Source organism: Grus americana, chromosome 2 (assembly GCF_028858705.1).
Source record: "Grus americana isolate bGruAme1 chromosome 2, bGruAme1.mat, whole genome shotgun sequence".
In the NCBI taxonomy this organism is placed as follows: domain Eukaryota; kingdom Metazoa; phylum Chordata; class Aves; order Gruiformes; family Gruidae; genus Grus; species Grus americana.
The window spans coordinates 124,491,137-124,510,937 of record NC_072853.1 but is presented as its reverse complement, the minus strand read 5'-3'; the positions used below and the strand labels follow the sequence as shown (position 1 = coordinate 124,510,937).

Genomic DNA, 19,801 nt, shown 5'->3' with positions numbered 1-19,801 from the left:
AATGTTCTGGGAATTTTTTTCTTTCAAAGCAGTTCTGTTTCAGCTTATGCTGTTATTGGAAAAGAGGCATGTTTTTGCTCAAACCATTAAGGTGCATCCACCCACAGCACTGAGAGTAGAAACAGATTTGAGACTCAGAGAGGATTGTGGTGGCATTTGCTGAAGAAAGACAATTCTCTTTCAGGTTTCAAAGTAAACTAGATTATGTAGGTCTATCACAGGAGGCTTATTTACCGTGTATAGTTAGAAATACTTTCTCTTAATGGTAAAAAAAAAAAAATTTTGTATATGTAGTGACTCTGATGTAAACGTGGTGCTTTTTATATAGCATATTTCTAGGTTCAAAGAAATCAAGGGTATATGAAAATGAGTTGTAACACTTTTTTTAGGCAGTCTAAAAACTGGGCTTTTTTCCTTCAATAAAAGATAAGCCAATCCTACCAAAGAAAACCAGAAACACTCTTAATGAGTTCATATGTGGACAAAAGGAACAGAACTTGGCAACATTGCTGCTGATTTCGGAACATAATTAGAATCACTTACAGAAAGACATAATTAATTCATTTATTGAGGGTTTAGTTGTGTCTATTGACTTGAAGAGATGTTCAGCATAATTGGAAGTAGACACTTGAAATGCAGGATCAGTCCAGTGTGCTGTTCCTTATTTGTCCTGTGCTCCTTTAGTAAGTGGTCAGTGTCTATTATTGCCATACAAAGTGGCTGTAGTGCAATTTAAGATACATTCTGGATTTTTCATGCCAACTTATCCAAAAGGCAAATGAGTTGAGAACTGTATTTAAAGTACTCTCTGTCTCTGAGTCTTGTGTCAATAAAATGAAATCTGTGGACCAAGACAAAACACAGGAGTATGGTCCAGATTATCAGCTGTAAATACTTCTGTGACAGCGAGGCAACTCTAGCTTGCACAAGTTCTGTGGTTGGTTTTGTTTTGGGTTTTGTTTTTGTTTGGGTTTTTTGTTGGTGGTTTTTTTTTTTTTAATTATAAGGATAACTCCAGAAATTGTGCTGATTATAGGCCTCAAAAATAAAACAAAAAGGCCAAATCACTAGAAATTCTTCAGATTTTGAGGAAATAATTCGGTATTTATCATAATTTCTCACAGATTTTTTACTGTCTGCACAGTGACCACAAAAACCAAAAGTATGTTCTGAAGTTCACAGCAGTTCATTGAGCATTAGCCTGAATAATTCTGGATGAGATTTTCAAAGGCACTCATTGGAACTCAGTGGTAATATGATACAGGAATAGCTGTGCCATTGTACAAATGCCCCAGTGTGAGGAGCCCAGACACAGCCAAACTTACCCCATTCAGAAAGGCCGGAGAAGAACATATGGTACTCTCTAAATCCCAGTTGAGTTCTCAAAAGAGGCAAATTTCAGGCAGGCACAGTCCTGTCTGCTCCTTTTGTAAAATATTGCTTTGATTTCAGTTTTCTCCTTTTCCTTTTCAGGAGACAAAATGATGAAAATGTGACATTAGAAACAATATGTCACGATCCCCAGAAAACACTCTATGGTCACGTGTTGGATGACTCCAGCTCAGAGCAGTGTTTGATGAGGGAAAAGAAGGAAGATGGGGGATTGATGTTCATGTGTTCCTGTACAGGTGAAGAATGCAATGATATCCTCATTTTTCCATCAGGTGGGTTTAATAATTCACCCTGCATTCTTAGGGTATACCTTACAAGTAATATTAACTGTGTCACAACAATGGACTTTGGAATTGCATTTTGTGGAGGAAAACTTATAGGGGCAGGAGATACTTTGGTCTCTTCTGAGTCTTGCAAAACCTCAACCTTTCTTTTCTGCATTCAGAGGATATTTCTTCCTGCCAGGCTATCCTCCTTTTGAAGTAAGTCTGATACTCAGCTCAAGACATTGCACTTAAAAGTTGATGAAAAGAAAGGTGAAAGCAAGATGTTTAGAGTTGTTCTGTTGACACACCAAAATGCAACATATGCTAATTACATTATAAAGCATAAACAAGAAGCAAATGCCATATTTAAGGTCTTGCCTCTTCTAAAAGGCTGTACTGCCATAGTGTGGCATCTGCACATACTGATACTACTGAGTAACTTGATAGGATGTGAATTTAAAGTCAGCTTCTCCGTTGTAACTGACCACCTGTGCTTGTTCTGTGGTGGGTGTGGAGTAGCTAGAAGGTTCCTTTGCTGGTGGATATGCTACTTCATGCTTACTACAGCACAAGGACATGTATGTGAGTTCAGTTAAACCAGTGAAATCCAAGTGTAGACTACTATCATAAGCGCATAACCTTCTAATTCATGAATGCCTATATCAACCACTGCAAATACAGTAAAGACAGTGCAGGTGTGTACAGTGCTGGTGAACCTCATGCTGCATACACAGATGTGCATGTGTGCACACATACACCTCACTTTATTTTCTCCTACCTGCTGGATCCCACAATGATTCTTTTACCGAGACTAAGTCAGGTCTCTCGCAGGCAAGTGTGAGGCCTCCTGTGGGGAACTTTGTGTGCACACTTCTAAATGAGTGTGGCACACAGCACCTATCCTTATCACCTGTAAGTTCCTCAGAAAAGGAGGAATCAAATCCTCGTCTGAGGTAACAGAGGGTTGGGACACTGTTTCCACTCCTGGGGAACATGGTGCGTGACTGCACTGAGGCGGACAGCTATGTGAGTGGCTTCTAGCTCTTGTTTCCCTGCCATCCAAGAAGGCTAACTAGTTTAGGTTGCAAAACCACACCAGATTAGCCAAGAGCAAGCTAGAAAGTCTTTGTCTCCCTTGGCCCAGGCTGTCCATACCCTTCCCTCTTCCTCATCCCCTCCCCAAACTTGATTTGAAACCAGACAACCTGACTGCTGATCCGTGGTTGTGTGACCACCCCTTACTTGGGTGGGCTTTAAAGGAGTTGGAGTAAATACTGATATGGATTTGAGCACAGGTGGTAGACCCAGGACCTAATTCTAACAGATTGCTTTAATTTTATTGAAGAGAGTGTGTTCCTAGTGAAAAGATCTTACTGTGTGTTGGCTGTCTAGAGTTTTTATACAAAGCGAACCACACCCTTGTGGATTTTGGCTAATTTGTTATAAATTATTCACATTATAGCTTTTTTCTCCTGGAGCTATGTAGCTGAATACAGTTGCTCTGACAAGTGTGTGTCTTCTGTGTGTATGGTTATGAAAACTGTACTGTAAATTCAACACCAAGTGCCTTCATTCCCATCAACTCTGCAGCCCCCCCCCCCACTTCCAGAGCAGCCTAAAAGGAGCTGTAGGATAAATTAAACCCCAGTCTTTTACCCTAATTCATTTCACTCTTCAGAGTGGAGCTTTTCCTTCTAGGTCATGTGCTGTCAGCACTCTAGGTGACTCATGAAAACTGCCCTGCATTCACATGTAGTAAGTGAATAACTACAGATAAAAATTAAAGTAATGTAAAACTTCAGTTTGTAACATTTCCAGTTCATTCACAAACACAAGCATTAGCTCCAGTTGGGAGGGGGGGAAAATTGAGCCTTTGTCATTCCTTTTTTATTGTTGTGGATTAGTGTTTCTTTTAAATGAAAACAGCCCCTTTGGGTTGCTTGCCTGGTTAGCCATGGCAGGAAGACAAACGATTTTTACAGTATCAGACATGCGGTTTCCTGTCTGTGTTTAACTTTGAGCAGAACATCACAGCCAGCTGGTCCACGGCTCCTCCAGACAACTAGATAATAGCCTGTAATAATTTTGCCTTTGGAATGACTGTCATCCAGATCTATTCTGTGCATTGTTCTTGCCTTTTTTTCTCTCTACATTTCTTGTACACCAGAGCAAGATTTTTTTGCAGTGTTTTTGCACATCCTATAGTTTTAGAGAGTGGACAAATGCTAGTCTAAAAAAGCCTGATCAAAAAGTGATTGTACTCATTTATGAGCAGAAACTGAGATGATAAAAAAGATTGTAATTTTTGCCTGATATTCACAGCCTTTCCTTTCAAGCTATTGCTCTAAATGATCAGTGTTCTAGCTCTTCTTCCTCCTGGGTGCACGCTTAAGACAGACCAGATTTAGTTTCTTCGTGGTGTTTCTGAGGTAAGAAAGAAAATTGTGGGTAAGGCAACAAATTCTAATTTCCACCAGAGGTTAGTCACAACATTTGAGTGATTCACAGCTGAGCTGTTATTGCTTATAGAAGAATTGGTTTATATCACTCTTGGCTTGTATCAGTTTTGACTGTGAAGGGTAAACATCTAAAGGTTTTGGGTAGTGGGAGATGTTGTGACTCACCAAGTGTGGCTTTGGAAATGTTTGAAGTAGTTACATCCAAATCAAATGCTTGTTTCTTGTACGAACTTTCATTTAATTTGCCAATCTGCAAAATAAGCAAGACACAGTCAGACATGTGCCTAAACATGCCTGTAGTTCTGCTGTGTCAGGGGGCTTCTGACCCTGAATCAGATCCCTGGCATTTCAGGCCACAGGCAGCTGGTGGAAAATACTGTGTGCAGAATCATTCCAAACAATGTTCTGTAGTTCTTGGAGAAATAATATATAGGAGACAGGTAGCCATTGCAAATCTGACTGTGTTTATTTTTAAATCCCTTTCTTTTTTGCCAAACAAAATTGTGGGTGACTGGCAAGCAGCTTACACCCCTGTGGTGGAAAAATGCTTCTAACGGCAAAACTCAATGCCAGTCTGTTTTAATTATTATTTATTCAAATGTCTAATGTCAGTGTTACCAGAAGGCAAAGCCAGGGACCAAAACCACTGGAAAAGATTAGCCAAAATTCAGGGGGGAAAGGCTCTGGCTGGCTAGAAGTTGGCTAGGTGGCAGACAGGGACAGGTCCTGCTGTCATGGAAAAGATGAGTGCAGGACTGGACTACCAGTTTTTTCCTCCCTGATGTCTAGTTGTGTCTGGTGGATCTTCTGCATCTTGCTTTGCCTTCTTATGTTCTGACCTCTTGTGATGAACAAAGTCTGTCTGTAGCTGTTTGCACAGTTCCAGGCCTCCCTTGGTGTTTGGGCAGCTTTGTTCCTCAGCCTTCCCCTCACCGCACCATCTCTCTGCCTCTATTCATCAGCCAGTGCGAGCATGACAAATGCCTAACAAAGTTCTTTATTAACAATCCTAAGCTAGTTGGCTGAGGTCAGGGCTTGTTTACCCAAAGGGACCAAGTAGGACTGTGCTTTTTCCAGCCTCACGTCTGACCCGTTCTCCACGGGCAGGGATGACCAGGCACTCATTGTAGCTGAGGAACTGGGATACCTGCGTGTTACTCCGTGCATGACCTACCTGCTACGCAGCACAATTTCTCCCTGTTGTGCAGGCTCATTCATTCAGCAGTGTGCAAAAGGGTGACCCCAGCACTGGAGACTGCAGGCAGGAAAACAAATCCTTTCAGTAGTGTTGTTGTTATCCTGGGCATGGAGTTCAAATCCAAGCAAAAATGCAGAGAACTCAAAATTTGGAAACAGGGTTTGCAGAGCTGTAGCCCAGCCCCATTTGGTTTAGAGTCATTTCGTTCTAATAATTTACGTGGTGATCGGTTTTCATCCTCACGTCTCTTGCCCTGCTACGCAGATCTTCATGCAGTTTGCAACTGAGGTGCCTGTGGGATTGTTCAGGTAGTCTCTGTTTATTCCTCGTGTACTGCAAGATGAGGTCATTATCTAGGGCATTCCCACTGCACTCGGACTTAATGTGGGAGAAACCTTTAGCAGCAACAATGTATACAAATTTTAATGATTATCTGAATCATCCAAACAGTTGCCTTGAAATATCAAAACTTTAGTGACAGAGATGACTGACAGGCCAGCAAGAGTTTATGAGAATAATGAAGCTAATTGGGGAAGTGTGTTGGAGGGGGGGAGGATGTTGTGTTGCTAGCAATCTTCACATTGATCATGGATTTACTAAGTTTGCTAATTGAGAGTGTAAAAGACATAAGTATTTGATTAATCAATTGTGGCTGAGTCATTTGCCCGAACAAATTACAGCCTATGGATTTGCAGCGTGCCAAGTGCTGTGATTGCTCACTGTGTATGGTTGTTGCCTGGGAGACCTGATATTGTTCTGCTTCCTGAACCACCACAAGCATGCCTGCATGATGCCTTGTCCTGTGCCCAGATCGCAGGAGATATGGGTAATGTTTTAGAATTTCCTTAACTTGGTATCTCTTGCTTGTCTCTAACATGTTGCCCCTGTCTTTTCCTTTCTTTCTCTCTCTCCTCTTCCTCTCCTTACTAGAGTCAATCACTTGTTAGTGATTTTACTTGACTACATAGGAGGATCTCAGACTTAAGAGCAGACTTAAGACCTGTGCACAAACAGCCGCCAGGCCATAAATACTCATGTGATGAGTTGCCCAGTGCTGAAGGAACAGCAGAAGGGAGATGATTACACCTGAACTGCTTCCAAGTGGATTTTAACAAAGGCTTTCATTAATCTGTTTTTGTTATCCAACTAACATGTTCAGAAGGTAACTGTCTTCCAGCTGCCCCATAAAAGAGGTCAGTAGCATTACATAACGTTGCACAGAGCCTCTCACTGCTTGTATATTGGCATTGTTCTCTATGTTTCCTCTTAGGTATTTGCAGCCACAGAGTCCCACCCAATGCCTGCAGCTGTGTGTAACGAAAGGAGAGGCTGTCTAATACTGAACGTCTGATTCATTTAGTGGGATAGAAAGGAAATAGAATGGAAAGAGGCAAAAGAAGCCAGAATTTTGTTTTGCGCTGTATTATTTATATTGTTTGCTTCCTAGGAAAATAACCGTGCAGAGCTCAGTTACAGATTTGTGTAAAAACAAACTAGGCAGAGCTCTTCCAGTCTGGTTGGCATATTTGTTACAATTTGCATCACTCGAGAGCTTAATAAGTGTGGGAATGTGGCCAACCTTTTATCAGGTTGTCATGGAAGAGACTTTAATAATTACAGACAGAAACAAACTGTAACTAACACTGGCAACATAATATTTTGGGAAAGGTTGGAGGGGTGAAACTCAGACTGAGAGTAAAAATAGTGGTTAGCGTGTGGCATCTGTTGGAACATATTGAAACTGGAGAGATTGATTTGTTCCAGAAAACCACCAGCAAACAGCAGCAGACACTGAGTTGTGTAACTGAGGCATGTATCACAGAAACACAGTCACATCATGTAAAGTTAGAATATGTTGGCTTTCATATCACTGAGTAGGTAAGCTCAGCTGCAAAAGTCAAAATATGTGAGAGGTGCCATGTACACACAGTGAAGTGACCTGTTAGAATGGGAGAGATAAGAAGGGAATGATCCGGGGGTGGGAGATTTTAAACAAATGAGTGCTGTGCCAGCAAACCAAGGAATTACACTTTCCAGCCAGCAGGGAGGGAATAAAACAGCAACAAACTATTTGTTCTGTCTTAGAGCTTAAGAGTTTCTTAAACCTCCTGGGTGCTGAATAGCATACTTGGCAATCAGTTGAAAAATGAAATTCTGCTTACGATAGATAAAATATCCATTACATCATTGCTGCCTAGCCTTTTCACTGAAGTAAGCCACCCAGAGGCAACCAAGTTGCCTGCCTCCTGCCTTCGTGACTAGGATGCAGCCATTCCCATCAGGTGATGGGATGCACATGCATGACTCTTCCAACATGTAACACATATAACTGGGTCACGTAACTGGGAATTTTCCCCAGGCAGAACAGAGATGTCTTGAGTCCTGATCACCCGATCGTGGGTAGTCATGTGCCAAGGGCAAAGCCTCTGGCCCCCAGGGGAGAGAAGCAGTGAGTGCGCCACAGCTCTCCAAAACTGCTCATGCCTTTGCCTTACTACCTCTCAGGAAAAGAGGTGAGTGGTGGCACTGAGCAATGGCCTGCAGTAAGTGCTCTAAGGGCTGGGTCTGGTTTGCCAGCCATATTTTGACTGCAGAGCAACATTCAGGCTGGCAAATAACCAAAAGGTCAAGTGAATGAGCTCCACACCTCTGAGCAAACATCCTTAGGGCACAAATTCTGAGCCATGAGGATGGCAGTGCTTTTAAAAGACAGCTTTAGAAACAGGCTCTAGAGATGGCTTTACCTTGTCACTTCTACTATCTTTGAGCCCCTGTAGCAGGCCAGGCAGACCTAGCAGCTACTGGAGCTGGTGCCTCTCCGGGAGGCTGCTTCAGCACATATTGTGTTTTGGATATCCTGGCAATATCCTCTTTAGACTAAAAGATGAAGACATACAGCTCAAACACAAGTTACCAGCCTTGACAGACTTGGTTTACCTAGTACAAAAAAACCTGTTGTCAAATTCAGGAACTGGCTGCAGGAATTTAACTTTGAGGAAAGTCTACAAGAAATGTCAGGCTTTATTTTCCACTGGATAGCAAGATAGAGTCCACTCTGGTTTTAAAATCAAGTAATCTCTGTCTTCTGCTATCAGATGGTTCTACATAGAGCTGAGGGATGGGTGGAACTGATTTCCTGCCCCACAAAACTATTAAATTTAAAAAAAAAACCCACCAAACTTCATCTCCAGCAAGGATGGAAAATTAAAGTGTTTCCAAGAAACTGTCAAGATAAAAAAATGCAGGTTAGTTTGAGGTGCAGCATTTGAGTTCGATTATTTCTAAGTATTTTGTGTCAAGATCAACCATTTTCTAAGGAAAAAGCCCCCTTACCCCAATAAAAAGATCCCCACCCTCATCCACAAAGGCCAAAAAACAATGCCTGTAAAATTAGCAGAAGTTTTTAAACGTAAAAGTTATATCAACTTTCAGACCACTTTTGTCCTCAAGATAGGGGTTTCAGGGAAAAGTACAGGAATGTCAGAAGCAGAGTTTCTGTTTTGAAAATCAACATTTCCCATCTAAAAATGTTTTGCTGAAGATTTCCAAGTCATTTTAATTCAAAAAATACCAAAATCAGGAAGGTATATGAGACACTGTGCTACAGGATTTCATTGTCACTTGAGGATTCTTCAATAGAGAGAAACTAAGTTCCCCCAAACAGCTGCTCAGAGTCTGTGAAACTTCATTTCACTGAAAATGAAGCATTTTATGGAATTAGTTTTCATCCAGAAAGTAATGCTAAAGAGATGGGCAGACTTTGTCGTATTTTATTGCCTCGTGTCTTGCCCAGAAATCGGTATGCATGTAAGGTTCAAACTCACATTTTGCCTGATTGAGAATAACCAGAGAGGAAAAGCTCTTCCCTGAATCAGAGAAGGACTTGAACTTGGAGGTCTCATACCCCAGACTAGTCCCTTCACTGGTGGGAATTCAGCACTCATATCTCTTGCCAAATTGCAACATTTGAACAGAATTCTGTTTATGCAAAAACATTCAAAAAGTGTTAGTTTTCATTCCAGTGTGGAATTGAAACCAAACTTTGAAACCTCAGAATTGCTGCAAATCAGAGTTGTCCTCCAGTCAGCTCAAAGGGCTGCTTTGTGTCTCAGGAGCTTGCAAAATAACTAGATCACAGTCCCGGTTCTGAGCCCATATTTTGCAACTGGGTGTTTCTGGGGCTTTTTAAGGCACTAGACAAGCTTGCAATACATCAGTGTCGATATGTTTAACCTGAGTTCTGCCAATATCAGATATATTCTTGCCCTGCAGCGTGGCTTTGACTCTGCTGCTTTGAATAAGCAGCAACTTTAGACCTTGCACAAGCAGCAAACAGCGCTGCAGTAGTTCTGTCAGGCCTGGCTGTGCATTTCTGCTGCCCTGTGCATTAAAGTCCGGGTCTTAATTTTATTGCCATTGTTTTATTTCTTGTTTCCAAAGTTCGGTGACACCGAAGTTCAATCAAAGGCACCCAGTCCAACCTAAAGAATTTGCAGGCAAAGCGCTGTTGTGCTTTGAAGCTTCTTGACTGAACGGGGGCTGTACAGTGTTTCCATTTTCCTTGGCACCTGAGCCCTATTCCCTAAAGGCTTAGGTCGTGTTAAGGGTTGTGCAGATGGCTTGTGCTTAGTTTAAACCGCATACAGGAAGCTTTCTTTTAGCTCAACTTCTCTATTGTTATGCTATATTAATAGGCTCTTTTGAAGCTTAAGAAAGGACTGATCTGACTAAATAATAGTTCTGGGTGTGGAAAGTTATTTAGGACCACTGTTTGCAAAACCCAAAAGGCTGTTTCATTTAACTGTTTCCTTGCCTGCCTGTGCAGCCAGGTTTTGCTCGTTGCAGTGCTCAAAAAGAGGAAGCTGCACTCCCATTTTTGAAATGATGGGCTTTGAGTTATAGGTATTTATTTATAAGCAAATGAACATATTTATTCTTAGATTGCTGTAGTCAAGCCAGAAAATGTTGGCTAGCCACTATGCAAACATACAGATGTGCTCTGAATTTTGATCCTGCCCTGCCTTTGTGCGCAGATTCCACAGAGAAGTACCCCAACCTTAGCTTGTGCTGGAAGGGCTGATTTTGTTTTGCTCGTATCCACAGTCAAAATCAGAGGCAGTTCCAGAAGTGCCTTGCTTGGACCAGCCCTCAGTGCCGCCAGCGCTTCGCTGCTGCTGTCCCCTTTAATTCTGCTGGCAGGCAGCTCAGTCCTCTCTTAAGCTCAGGGTTCAGCCTTGTCAGCCCTGACACTCAGTTCTCCCTGTTGGATGCTCGTTCTTGCACTTCCAAAGCCCTGAGTGAGACTTGCTTAGTGTCTTAAAAACAGAAATGAGCACACCCTTCGTCCCTGCTGCTTTAGGTGGGGATGTGCAGCCATATGCTCTTCACCCCCTACCTCCCTACTTCCTCCAAGGGACGGTGCCAAAGTGGATGTGTCACTTTGCAGCAGGGGTGCAGGACAATACAGTGCTCAGGGGAAGTGGCCAAACTGCTCAGCTTCTGCTTTGATTAAAAACTTCTTTTCATTCTTTTTCAAGTGCCCATTTGCAACATCAACAGTTTCTCCCTTCCACCCAGAAATTCCCCTGCACCACAAGCAGAGCTTTCTCTTGTGCAAAAAGAGGAAGAGCCAAAGGGGCCATGAAGTCTGCTGGAGACTTCTTAGCTGTAGGCCAAAATAATCCAGCCTACTCTAAGGCATTATAGGAACAATTGGAGACTCTCAGACAGGTAGCCATAACAGTTAAGGACTGGAGCTTTTGGGTGAGTTTCTTCTCAGATCTGAACATGCACCCAACCACCTCCAACTGCCTGGAACTCATGGGGAGAAATTTGAAAGAGAACTAACACATCTTGGGTTTTGCTCCCTCATTTAGAAGACATTGGTATTTCAAATATCTGAGCTACATATTGCAGTTCTGTAGCAAATAAAAAAAGGCTTAAAGAGCCCTAAAGGGGCATGTTCATCTTTGTTCAAAAGTATACCACATGATACAGATGACACATTACTCAGTTCCAAGAGCAGAGTCCAAACTTCAAGCATGCTTTTCTGTGGTGGAGAAAGGAAAAAAAACCCAAACCCCCAGAACCCTAAACATTAATCAAAACTATTTTATCTGATTGTTACAGATCACACTTGCATTCATGCAGTTGTGGCCTGCTTGCAGCCAAAACTCTGAAGCAGCCATCCCACAACGTAGTCAGTTCTCCTCCACCGAGGTGTTTCCCAAGTTCTTTATAAAGCAGATTTTCTGGGACTGAAGAATCACATGGGAATAAGTGATGCAAATCTTCTGTTTGCTGACAGTGACATTGGACTTTCTAAATATATAACTCCAGTAAAAGCCATAAACAAAAACAATCTTTTCCTCCTTTTCAACATGTTGAGAAGCAGAAAGGGTGCCTGTAATCTCTGACAAATTTTAAAGTGGGGGTTTTTTATTTACAATTAAAAAAAAAATTAACATTTTGTTGCCAAGGGAAATCACTTTAGAATAAGGATTTGTGGTTTGCATAGCTGTGAAAGAAAGGATTGGTTTAAAAGGGATTGGCTTCATTTTGCATAAATGAAGGAAATTCATTCTTTGTAGGTGCTGCTAGTGAGTGCCACTGACCTGTGCTAGCCGGGAATGTCAGTGCTAGAAAGGCACTTCCTCTTCCTTGAAACCCTATGAGAGAGGCTAGGATTGAATTACTTGCTCTACATCTGGTTGCTGAACCTTTCAAACAGAGGAAGCACATCCTGGTTCAGAATTCAGGCCTTCTTCCAAATAAAGAATGTACTCTTTAGATGTCCCATCACCTGCCTTTGAATAGCTAATGGCTCCTGCTGTTTGCCAGCTAACTGTGTTTCCAGTGGAAAAGTGATTACAAGGGAAATTGAAGGGTCAGAAGTGCTGCTTGTTCTGACTGTAAACTCTTTCCCCCCACCCCTTTCAGCATTGCTCACCTTCATTTTGAGAGGCACAGGGTAGGGAAACCAGAGGCTCGTGGCTAATGTAGTTCGTGGCAACTTCCCTTCAGACCTTGTTAAACTTTTCCTATTGTCTTATTTGGCCCGATACACAGAACCTGAGTCAGTGACATGGCTGTAAGCATTCACCAGAGCATCGTGCTGCCAACACAAGCCACATGCTTAACTCTGGTTGCCGCTTCAGTTGTTTTAGTCCATTCAGGTTAGACTCCCAATCAGCCCCCTCCCTCATGGAAAGATAACGTAGTACATTTGCTCTGACTCAAAGGAAGAAATAGGCTGGGGGAGTACATTGCCATGTGTCCAATCAAATCAGGTTCAGATAAACTCTGACCCTCCTTCTTTAATCTATTTTCAGAATAAAACTCTTCCCTTTTAAACTGTTTATCTTCCCTGAGAAAAACTGAAGTAGGTCACTTCTAGAGGCGACATGGCAGCTCTCACCTCTAAAATAATGTTCTGTACTGTTCCCAGAACATGTCCCTATTCTAGAATATGTCCCTGTTGTTCTTCTGTTCCCTATGCCTTTCTGTTCCACCTAAGAATATGTTTGTGTGTGGACTGCATCTGCTAAGGAGTTTGGAGTGAACCACCTACTGCTTTACAACAGGGCAGCCGGTGTACAGCTAGCAAGGGACACACAGAAGATGTGTTCAGTTACATAAATCCATGCAAGAAGTACATGGGAGGGGTGACAATTCTCAGATGTGTCATACATGCCTGATTGTGCCTGCAGGATTCAAACGCCTGCGTACATGTAGGCGTTTGAATTCATTCTAGCAACACTCTTTCACATACATCAAAGTATGAGAATGAGTTTTGTTTTTCAGATGTGTATGCAGGCATACATACTGTGCCTGAATACTGGCCTGGAGTAGTTGTGTGCAGACAACTACTTCAGGCTTCCTCAAGATGTCTTTACATGGATACCACTGAAATATACTGGATCTGGCGTGATAACTGGGCAAGTGGGAATTTATATGCTGCATTATCTATTTATTTATCAATCTAGTTCTTAGAAAAATTAATGGGTTTAGTAATCACTGGTTAAAGGGGCAGATCTGTCAAGAGTACACTGACAGAGACTCTGGCTATAGTCTTCCGGAAAGTAAAGTTTCATTCATAATGTATTAAGAGCCTGAGAGAAGAACAAAGCTATTAAATTACATTAGGTTCTTGCTCATTCAGTTCCGGCTTATAAAATAAGCAGACAGGGAAGTCCTGGTAAGTGGAGGCCTATGTACAAAACAGCATTTTGAGGTAAGAAAGTAATGATAATTTTTATTACTTACTGTCAGTGGAGGAAATAATGTATTGCACTCTGGATAAAAATTATAATTACTGACAGCTTCCTGTACCCAGAAAGCTATGATATCATTTAATGTATGTCCTCCTTCTGTTCTTCTTTCCAGATGACCCCCATAAGCCAGAGGAGAAAGATGAAATTTCCAAAGTCACAATCATAAGTCTTGTCCCATTACTGGTGATTTCTGTTGCTGTGATTGTTATCTTTTATGCCTACCGCACTCATAAGAAGAGGAAGCTCAACAAGGCATGGGAGAAGAATGTTAAGCCTAGGAAACATAAGGACTGCAGTGACGTTTGTGCCATTATGTTAGATGATGACCGCTCAGACATCAGCTCTACCTGTGCCAACAACATCAACCACAACACAGAATTGCTGCCCATTGAGTTGGACGTTGTTGTTGGCAAAGGAAGGTTTGCTGAAGTATATAAAGCCAAATTGAAGCAAAACACATCGGAGCAGTATGAAACTGTGGCAGTCAAGATCTTCCCCTATGAAGAATATGCCTCCTGGAAAACTGAGAAAGACATTTTTTCGGATGTAAACCTGAAGCACGAGAACATACTCCAATTCTTGACAGCCGAGGAGCGTAAGACAGATCTTGGGAAACAGTATTGGTTGATCACTGCCTTCCATGCTAGAGGAAACTTGCAGGAGTACCTCACACGGCACATTATCAGCTGGGAGGACCTCTGGAAACTGGGTGGGTCCTTGGCCCGAGGGATTGCCCATCTGCATAGTGACCACACACCCTGTGGTCGCCCCAAAACACCTATCGTGCACAGAGACCTAAAGAGTTCCAACATCCTGGTGAAAAATGATTTAACCTGCTGTCTTTGTGACTTTGGGTTATCCCTGAGATTGGACCCTTCTCTGTCTGTGGATGACTTGGCTAATAGTGGGCAGGTAAGTTAAAAGTTTGAAAGGGGGGGGCAGGGGGTGTTGTACCAGTTGGTGTGTCAGTTCCTGGGGCGAACTTAACATTGAAACAACAGTGAGAAATGTGCAACGAAGATTTTGTTATGATCAGAGAGCTGCATATGTATATGATGCAACCATCCTCTTTATAAGCTTATACTATGTGTGTATGAACTTGTTAGCTACTCTTTGTGGTGCTGCTGCAATGCACATGCACACACATGTGATAAGGATGTGCTTCACATTGTGAGGTTGTGCCACAGTTTTCATGCCTGATGGCATTACAGTTTTGGGTGAGTAGACCCACTCCCAGTGTACCCCAGCATAGGTGAAGTCAGTCTTCTATCCTTGAGAGGCGTAAGCGGATAACTAGAGTGATAGATAACCACTTTAAAAGGCCAAACATAAACTTGTTTAAGATTATGGCACTTTTTCCAAATGCAAGTAAATGCAAGAATCTCAAATAAAAATAATTACCCTGTTGTTACTTTTTCAACTAAGTAGCATGGATAATACTCATCTACTTCAGAAGGATGTCAGGAGGATGTTTATGAATGCTTTGAGGATGAAATTCTTCATGTAAATCTCTAAATATTGGCTCTTCTAATGAAAACTCCTGTATAAATTCAGACCATTTGTTAAGTTAATTCATTATTTAATTGTACATATATTTATACATGTATTTTTCTATTTATATTTTTATACAGAAGTCCCATCAAAGCCTGTCCATTTACACTGACTTTTACTTCACATGGAACTAATATTTTGGTTTGGAACATTTTCAGGGGCATTTCTTCAGTCAGTAGTTCTCCACTGAGTTCACAGGAGCTTTGCTGTTGTTTATCTAATGAGGATCTGTCTTTGAAAGTCTCCTTAGTGAGAGGCAACCGTCCTGATCTCATTTTGAGAGCGTTTATTAACCGGCACCGGGAGTAATGATAACCTAGGAAGCTGTATTTAAAATAATACAAACACCACTCACAGTTATATATCGTTTCTCTCCAGCATGCCAGACCTTTTTGGAGTTCAGGGAAATCATACCATATTGTAAGTCATAAAACTGGTTCCATTTGGAATAAAGTGAAAACAGAGTATTCAGCAGTGTAAGGCAGGGGCTCTGAAACTCAACCCCACAGGCACTTTGATTGCGTAAAGCCAACCCATATTTCAAGCTGATTTCTCTGACATTGCTCACAGACACTCGGAAGTAGGAGGGTAGCGTTGATACTGCCACTTCCACAGTCCACACCGACACTGATGACAAAGTACAGTGCTGCCCAGAGTAGGTTACTGCTTTGGAATCGGTGTCCTTGGGCACTGGTGTTGAGGCCCACTGTTCTACTCTGTTTAGCTTCGCTGAATCTGTTTGAAGGTGACCCAGCTAGTGTCATTCTTCTCTGTGACGAGGAGTAAGATGGTGTGAAGTGGCTCCACTTCAACCTCCACCTTGTTCCTTCTGGGGACGCAAGCACCACCCACACAAATTCCCCAACATGCCAACTTCAGTGCTGCAGCTTTTGCTAAATGGATCTTGCACCAGAATTTGTCGTATGCATATTTTCTATACTTTACCCTTTGACTCAAACCTTTCCAACCAGGAGGTCCAATCTTTGAAGGTATGTAATGGAGCTGACTCAAATCTTAAATCAAGGAAACCTCTAGCCTCCTATGAAATAGATAAAAGAGTGTAAGCACTTTACCATTTTTCTGGTCAGCTTTAGTAATATGCAAGGCAAGTTGTTGGGGTTACAAAGCCATCTTCTTTCACGTCTACCCAACTACCTTCCCTATCACGCAAATGTTGCTGTTACTGACGATACAGAACTAGTGCCCTTAGTGACTGGCTGGAAACCATCTTTTTCCCCATTAGAACCTTTGCAGTCTTTTCAGTTTGGCCACCCATGATGGTTAATATTTGCAGACATTACTTAATATGAGTAAATAAATCTGGACCTTTGTCCCATTGTGTTCAAAGGACTGGTAGGTGCCTTCCAGCAGTTCCTCACCCTAGCAGCATCAGCAACCTTGTAACAGATGGTCTCTCTCATCAGATAAAGAGGAATATCTACTGCCTCTCTGACTGACACACCTCAGGGCACAAAGCATCCCTCAGCAGCTTGAAAGAAATATAAGGTCGCCAGTAAAAAAGACCCAAAAGTCACAAAAATTATAATGTACCACAGGAAGAGAGATGGTCCCTCACTAGAAGTTTTGCAGAAGCAAGAACTGAAACCAGAGTGGTCTTTGCAAAGAGAAAGCATATCCAGACTCCAGAGAGGCAACCAAATCTGAATTGCTGGAATTTAGATACCTAAAATGCCTTTGAGACTCAGGACTCAGGTTTGTGTGAGATACAGGAAAAGTATCTTTGACCCAAAGACCTAATCATCTAAATGCAGATAAAAGGACACAAGCAGAGTGGAACACATGATAAATCCTAAGCAGGATGGAAATGGGATTGATTTGATATAATTTTAAGTTGGGTTTTTGGTTTGGGTTTGGTTTTTTTTTTTTGGGGGGGGGTTGTTATTTTAAGTTTTCTTCGCGTTTCCAACTGTACTTTTTAGTTGTAGGGTTTGATCCTCCATTGTCCAGCAAAGCTGCAGAATAATGTTCACTGCTGCAAAGAGATTGTGAAATGCCAGACCAGACCAGCACTTTGTGACAATGTTAAGAATCTGTATTTAGGCACAATTAACTCTTGTTAAAATCAGCAGGGATTTGGGAGTGTGGATCTGTGGGCTGTAGTGTACATGTAACCCTTTTCAACCTTTGGATGGGATCTGCTTGGGGAAGAAGTTGTGTGTTGGGGAGCAGATGGGGGTGTAGAAACAGCCTCTGCTGCAGAGTTTCCATACGTTCGTGTTCTGTAGAGGGAGATGCTGGTCACCTCAGTGGTGCTGACACACGATTGTCCCAAGTACCTGTTCAGTTGCTCACATGCTCGGCCTTAAATTCACCACAGAGTCCATGTAATAGGGAATTTAACTTTGGGACTGGTCACACAGGTTTTTTTCTGTCCTCTGTTCACAGAGGCTTTGATCCTGTGACCATTTGGATATTTTTGACACAGAAATTCTCTGCTGTTGCAGGGTCCTGTGACAAAGCTATGGCCTTGATCTTTCCTGCTGTCTTCTTATGGTGCGTTGCACTTCTTGTGGAACATATTCCCATTTGCCCTGAGCCTGGGGTGATAAGATGTGTTCGCAGAAGCTTGTAAAATGGATGTCGCAGGGCTCTCTCAGGGACTGTACATTTACTATGTGGCTGCCTGCAATTGCAGCCCGAGTTACTGAAATGATCTTTTGCAGCCCTGCTCGCCGCTGGGCTCTGGAGTGATTGCTGTAGTGCAGTCTACAAATAGCTCATTTGAATCACAGGTCCTACTGCATCACCCACTTGTGCTTGTTCATCTCTGTGATTAACCAGTCTCCAATTTGAAACTGTCTTTGCCTGATCAAAGACTTATTATGTTTGCAGTTTTTCAAAGGGGATGAATTTTTTATACCTACCCTGTGAAGAGTTTGTCATTTGAGAGCAACTGTTGAGTGATTCAAAAATTCTTCCTTGAATCCTTCCTTGTCATCAAAACAGACATTTAAACTTTGCCTTCTATAACGCAAGGTCATAATCTAGATTTCAGCAAAGCTGCTAAAATCATTGCTGAAAATTGCACAGTATGAATAAAGTTTATGAGAACGGCTTTTCAAACAAAGGGGCCAATTTTTGGTTTCGATTCAAATGTGTGCTTCTGCATTCAGTATCTGTGTATTTGCTTTCTTCTGCCAGGCCTGCATTTACCACTTTCCTTTTAAGCCTATCATGAAAAGAAACAGCTAACACTGTAATATGCAGCGCAAAAGAATACAATGTGTTTCTTGCTCATCCGAAAGACACTCAGTCAGCCGCAATTGCTTCAGGCCCGAAGGGCAGAGTTTATCTGTGAACAGCCAAAGAGCGAGAAAGCTTGTTAGTGTCAAAATTATTTGCTTAAAGAACTAAAAAAGAGCTGCTGCTTTTTTTTTTTTTTTTTTTCCTTTACAAGGGAGGTGCAAGTGAGTTGGTAGTCAGGACAATGCCAGATTCTCCTGGCAGCAGAAAATATGACCTGTGCCAAGTATGGCCTGAATTTTTTGGATATATGTCAAATGGCACCATTTCTGTGCAAGCTGAAGTTAAATCACAGCAGAATCCAAAACATGAATTACAATTGCAGCTCCTGAGCTCTCCCCAATCTCCTCTCCTGTAGGTTGGCACAGCGAGGTACATGGCCCCTGAGGTTCTGGAATCCAGGATGAACCTGGAGAACGTGGAGTCCTTCAAACAAACAGATGTATACTCCATGGCTTTGGTCCTCTGGGAAATGACATCTCGCTGTAACGGCGTCGGAGGTAAGTGCCATCAGTTTTCTTCTCTCTAAAAGTGTATTTGGACAGACATGCTCTTGTGGTTGTCTGGGGAGGGGATGATTCTTTTTAACTCTCACCAATTGTTCTAGTGTACCTGGATGCTGTAAATTAACAGGCCTTTGGTAGTATGGGAGGCACATGTGCATGAGCAGGCTTGAAGGGCAAGCACCTGCGAGCACGAGAAAATTGGTTCTTGATTGGTATAAGGATAAATCTGCTGCAAGGTAGACCACTTTTGAAGATAATTAATGTCTGTTTTTTCTTATAACATCTTGAGTAGCCATGGATTGACTCATTGGTTAACTTCACCCAAAATGATTGGAAACATAGGAATTTGAAATATTAGGACCAAGAAGTGATAACTGCCTCCCATTTACTTTCATGGAATTTTAATTATGAAACCTAATGAGAGCCAGTTAAGTGTCATATTTACTAATTGATCATTTCAGTAAGAGCCATCATACCTTCCTGCTTTCCCAAAATCCCCAGCTACTGCTCATCATTTGTTGTGATGTTGCAAGAGATCATCCATATGAGAAATCAAAGGATGTTTGTTGTATGAAGTGCAGTAACAAAATAAAAATCATTGGAACTATCAGAACAGCTCCAGGAAGAGCTGCTGTGCTTGTTCATATTCAGAGTTTGTTCACTGAAACAAAATCTCCATTTCTGCTTTGCCTAAAGCTGCCCCAGAATTCCCAGTGTGCGGCACTGGTATGTGCTAGAAATCAGAAAAGTTGCTGTTGAGATATCTGCATTACATATTGCCATATTTGAAGATTTTCACCTTACTTCAGGGACTAAAATGAGACAGTTACATATAAAATTCTTCAGTCTGCTGGTATTGTCTAATATTCATTGTAACAAAAACTGCTGTGCA

The 19,801-nt window shown here is 41.9% G+C and overlaps 1 protein-coding gene across 3 annotated transcripts in view; it reads left to right on the top strand.

Moving 5' to 3' along the window:
• The window catches only part of TGFBR2 (transforming growth factor beta receptor 2), a 60,664-nt gene that overhangs the window by 28,371 nt on the left and 12,492 nt on the right, over positions 1-19,801 (top strand). For all 3 annotated transcript variants that reach the window (XM_054815115.1, XM_054815114.1, XM_054815113.1), the window contains 3 exons: positions 1,474-1,664; positions 13,701-14,500; positions 18,762-18,903. In XM_054815115.1, coding sequence (XP_054671090.1) covers positions 1,474-1,664; positions 13,701-14,500; positions 18,762-18,903 — 1,133 coding nt within the window. The remainder of the gene's footprint in view (positions 1-1,473; positions 1,665-13,700; positions 14,501-18,761; positions 18,904-19,801) is intronic.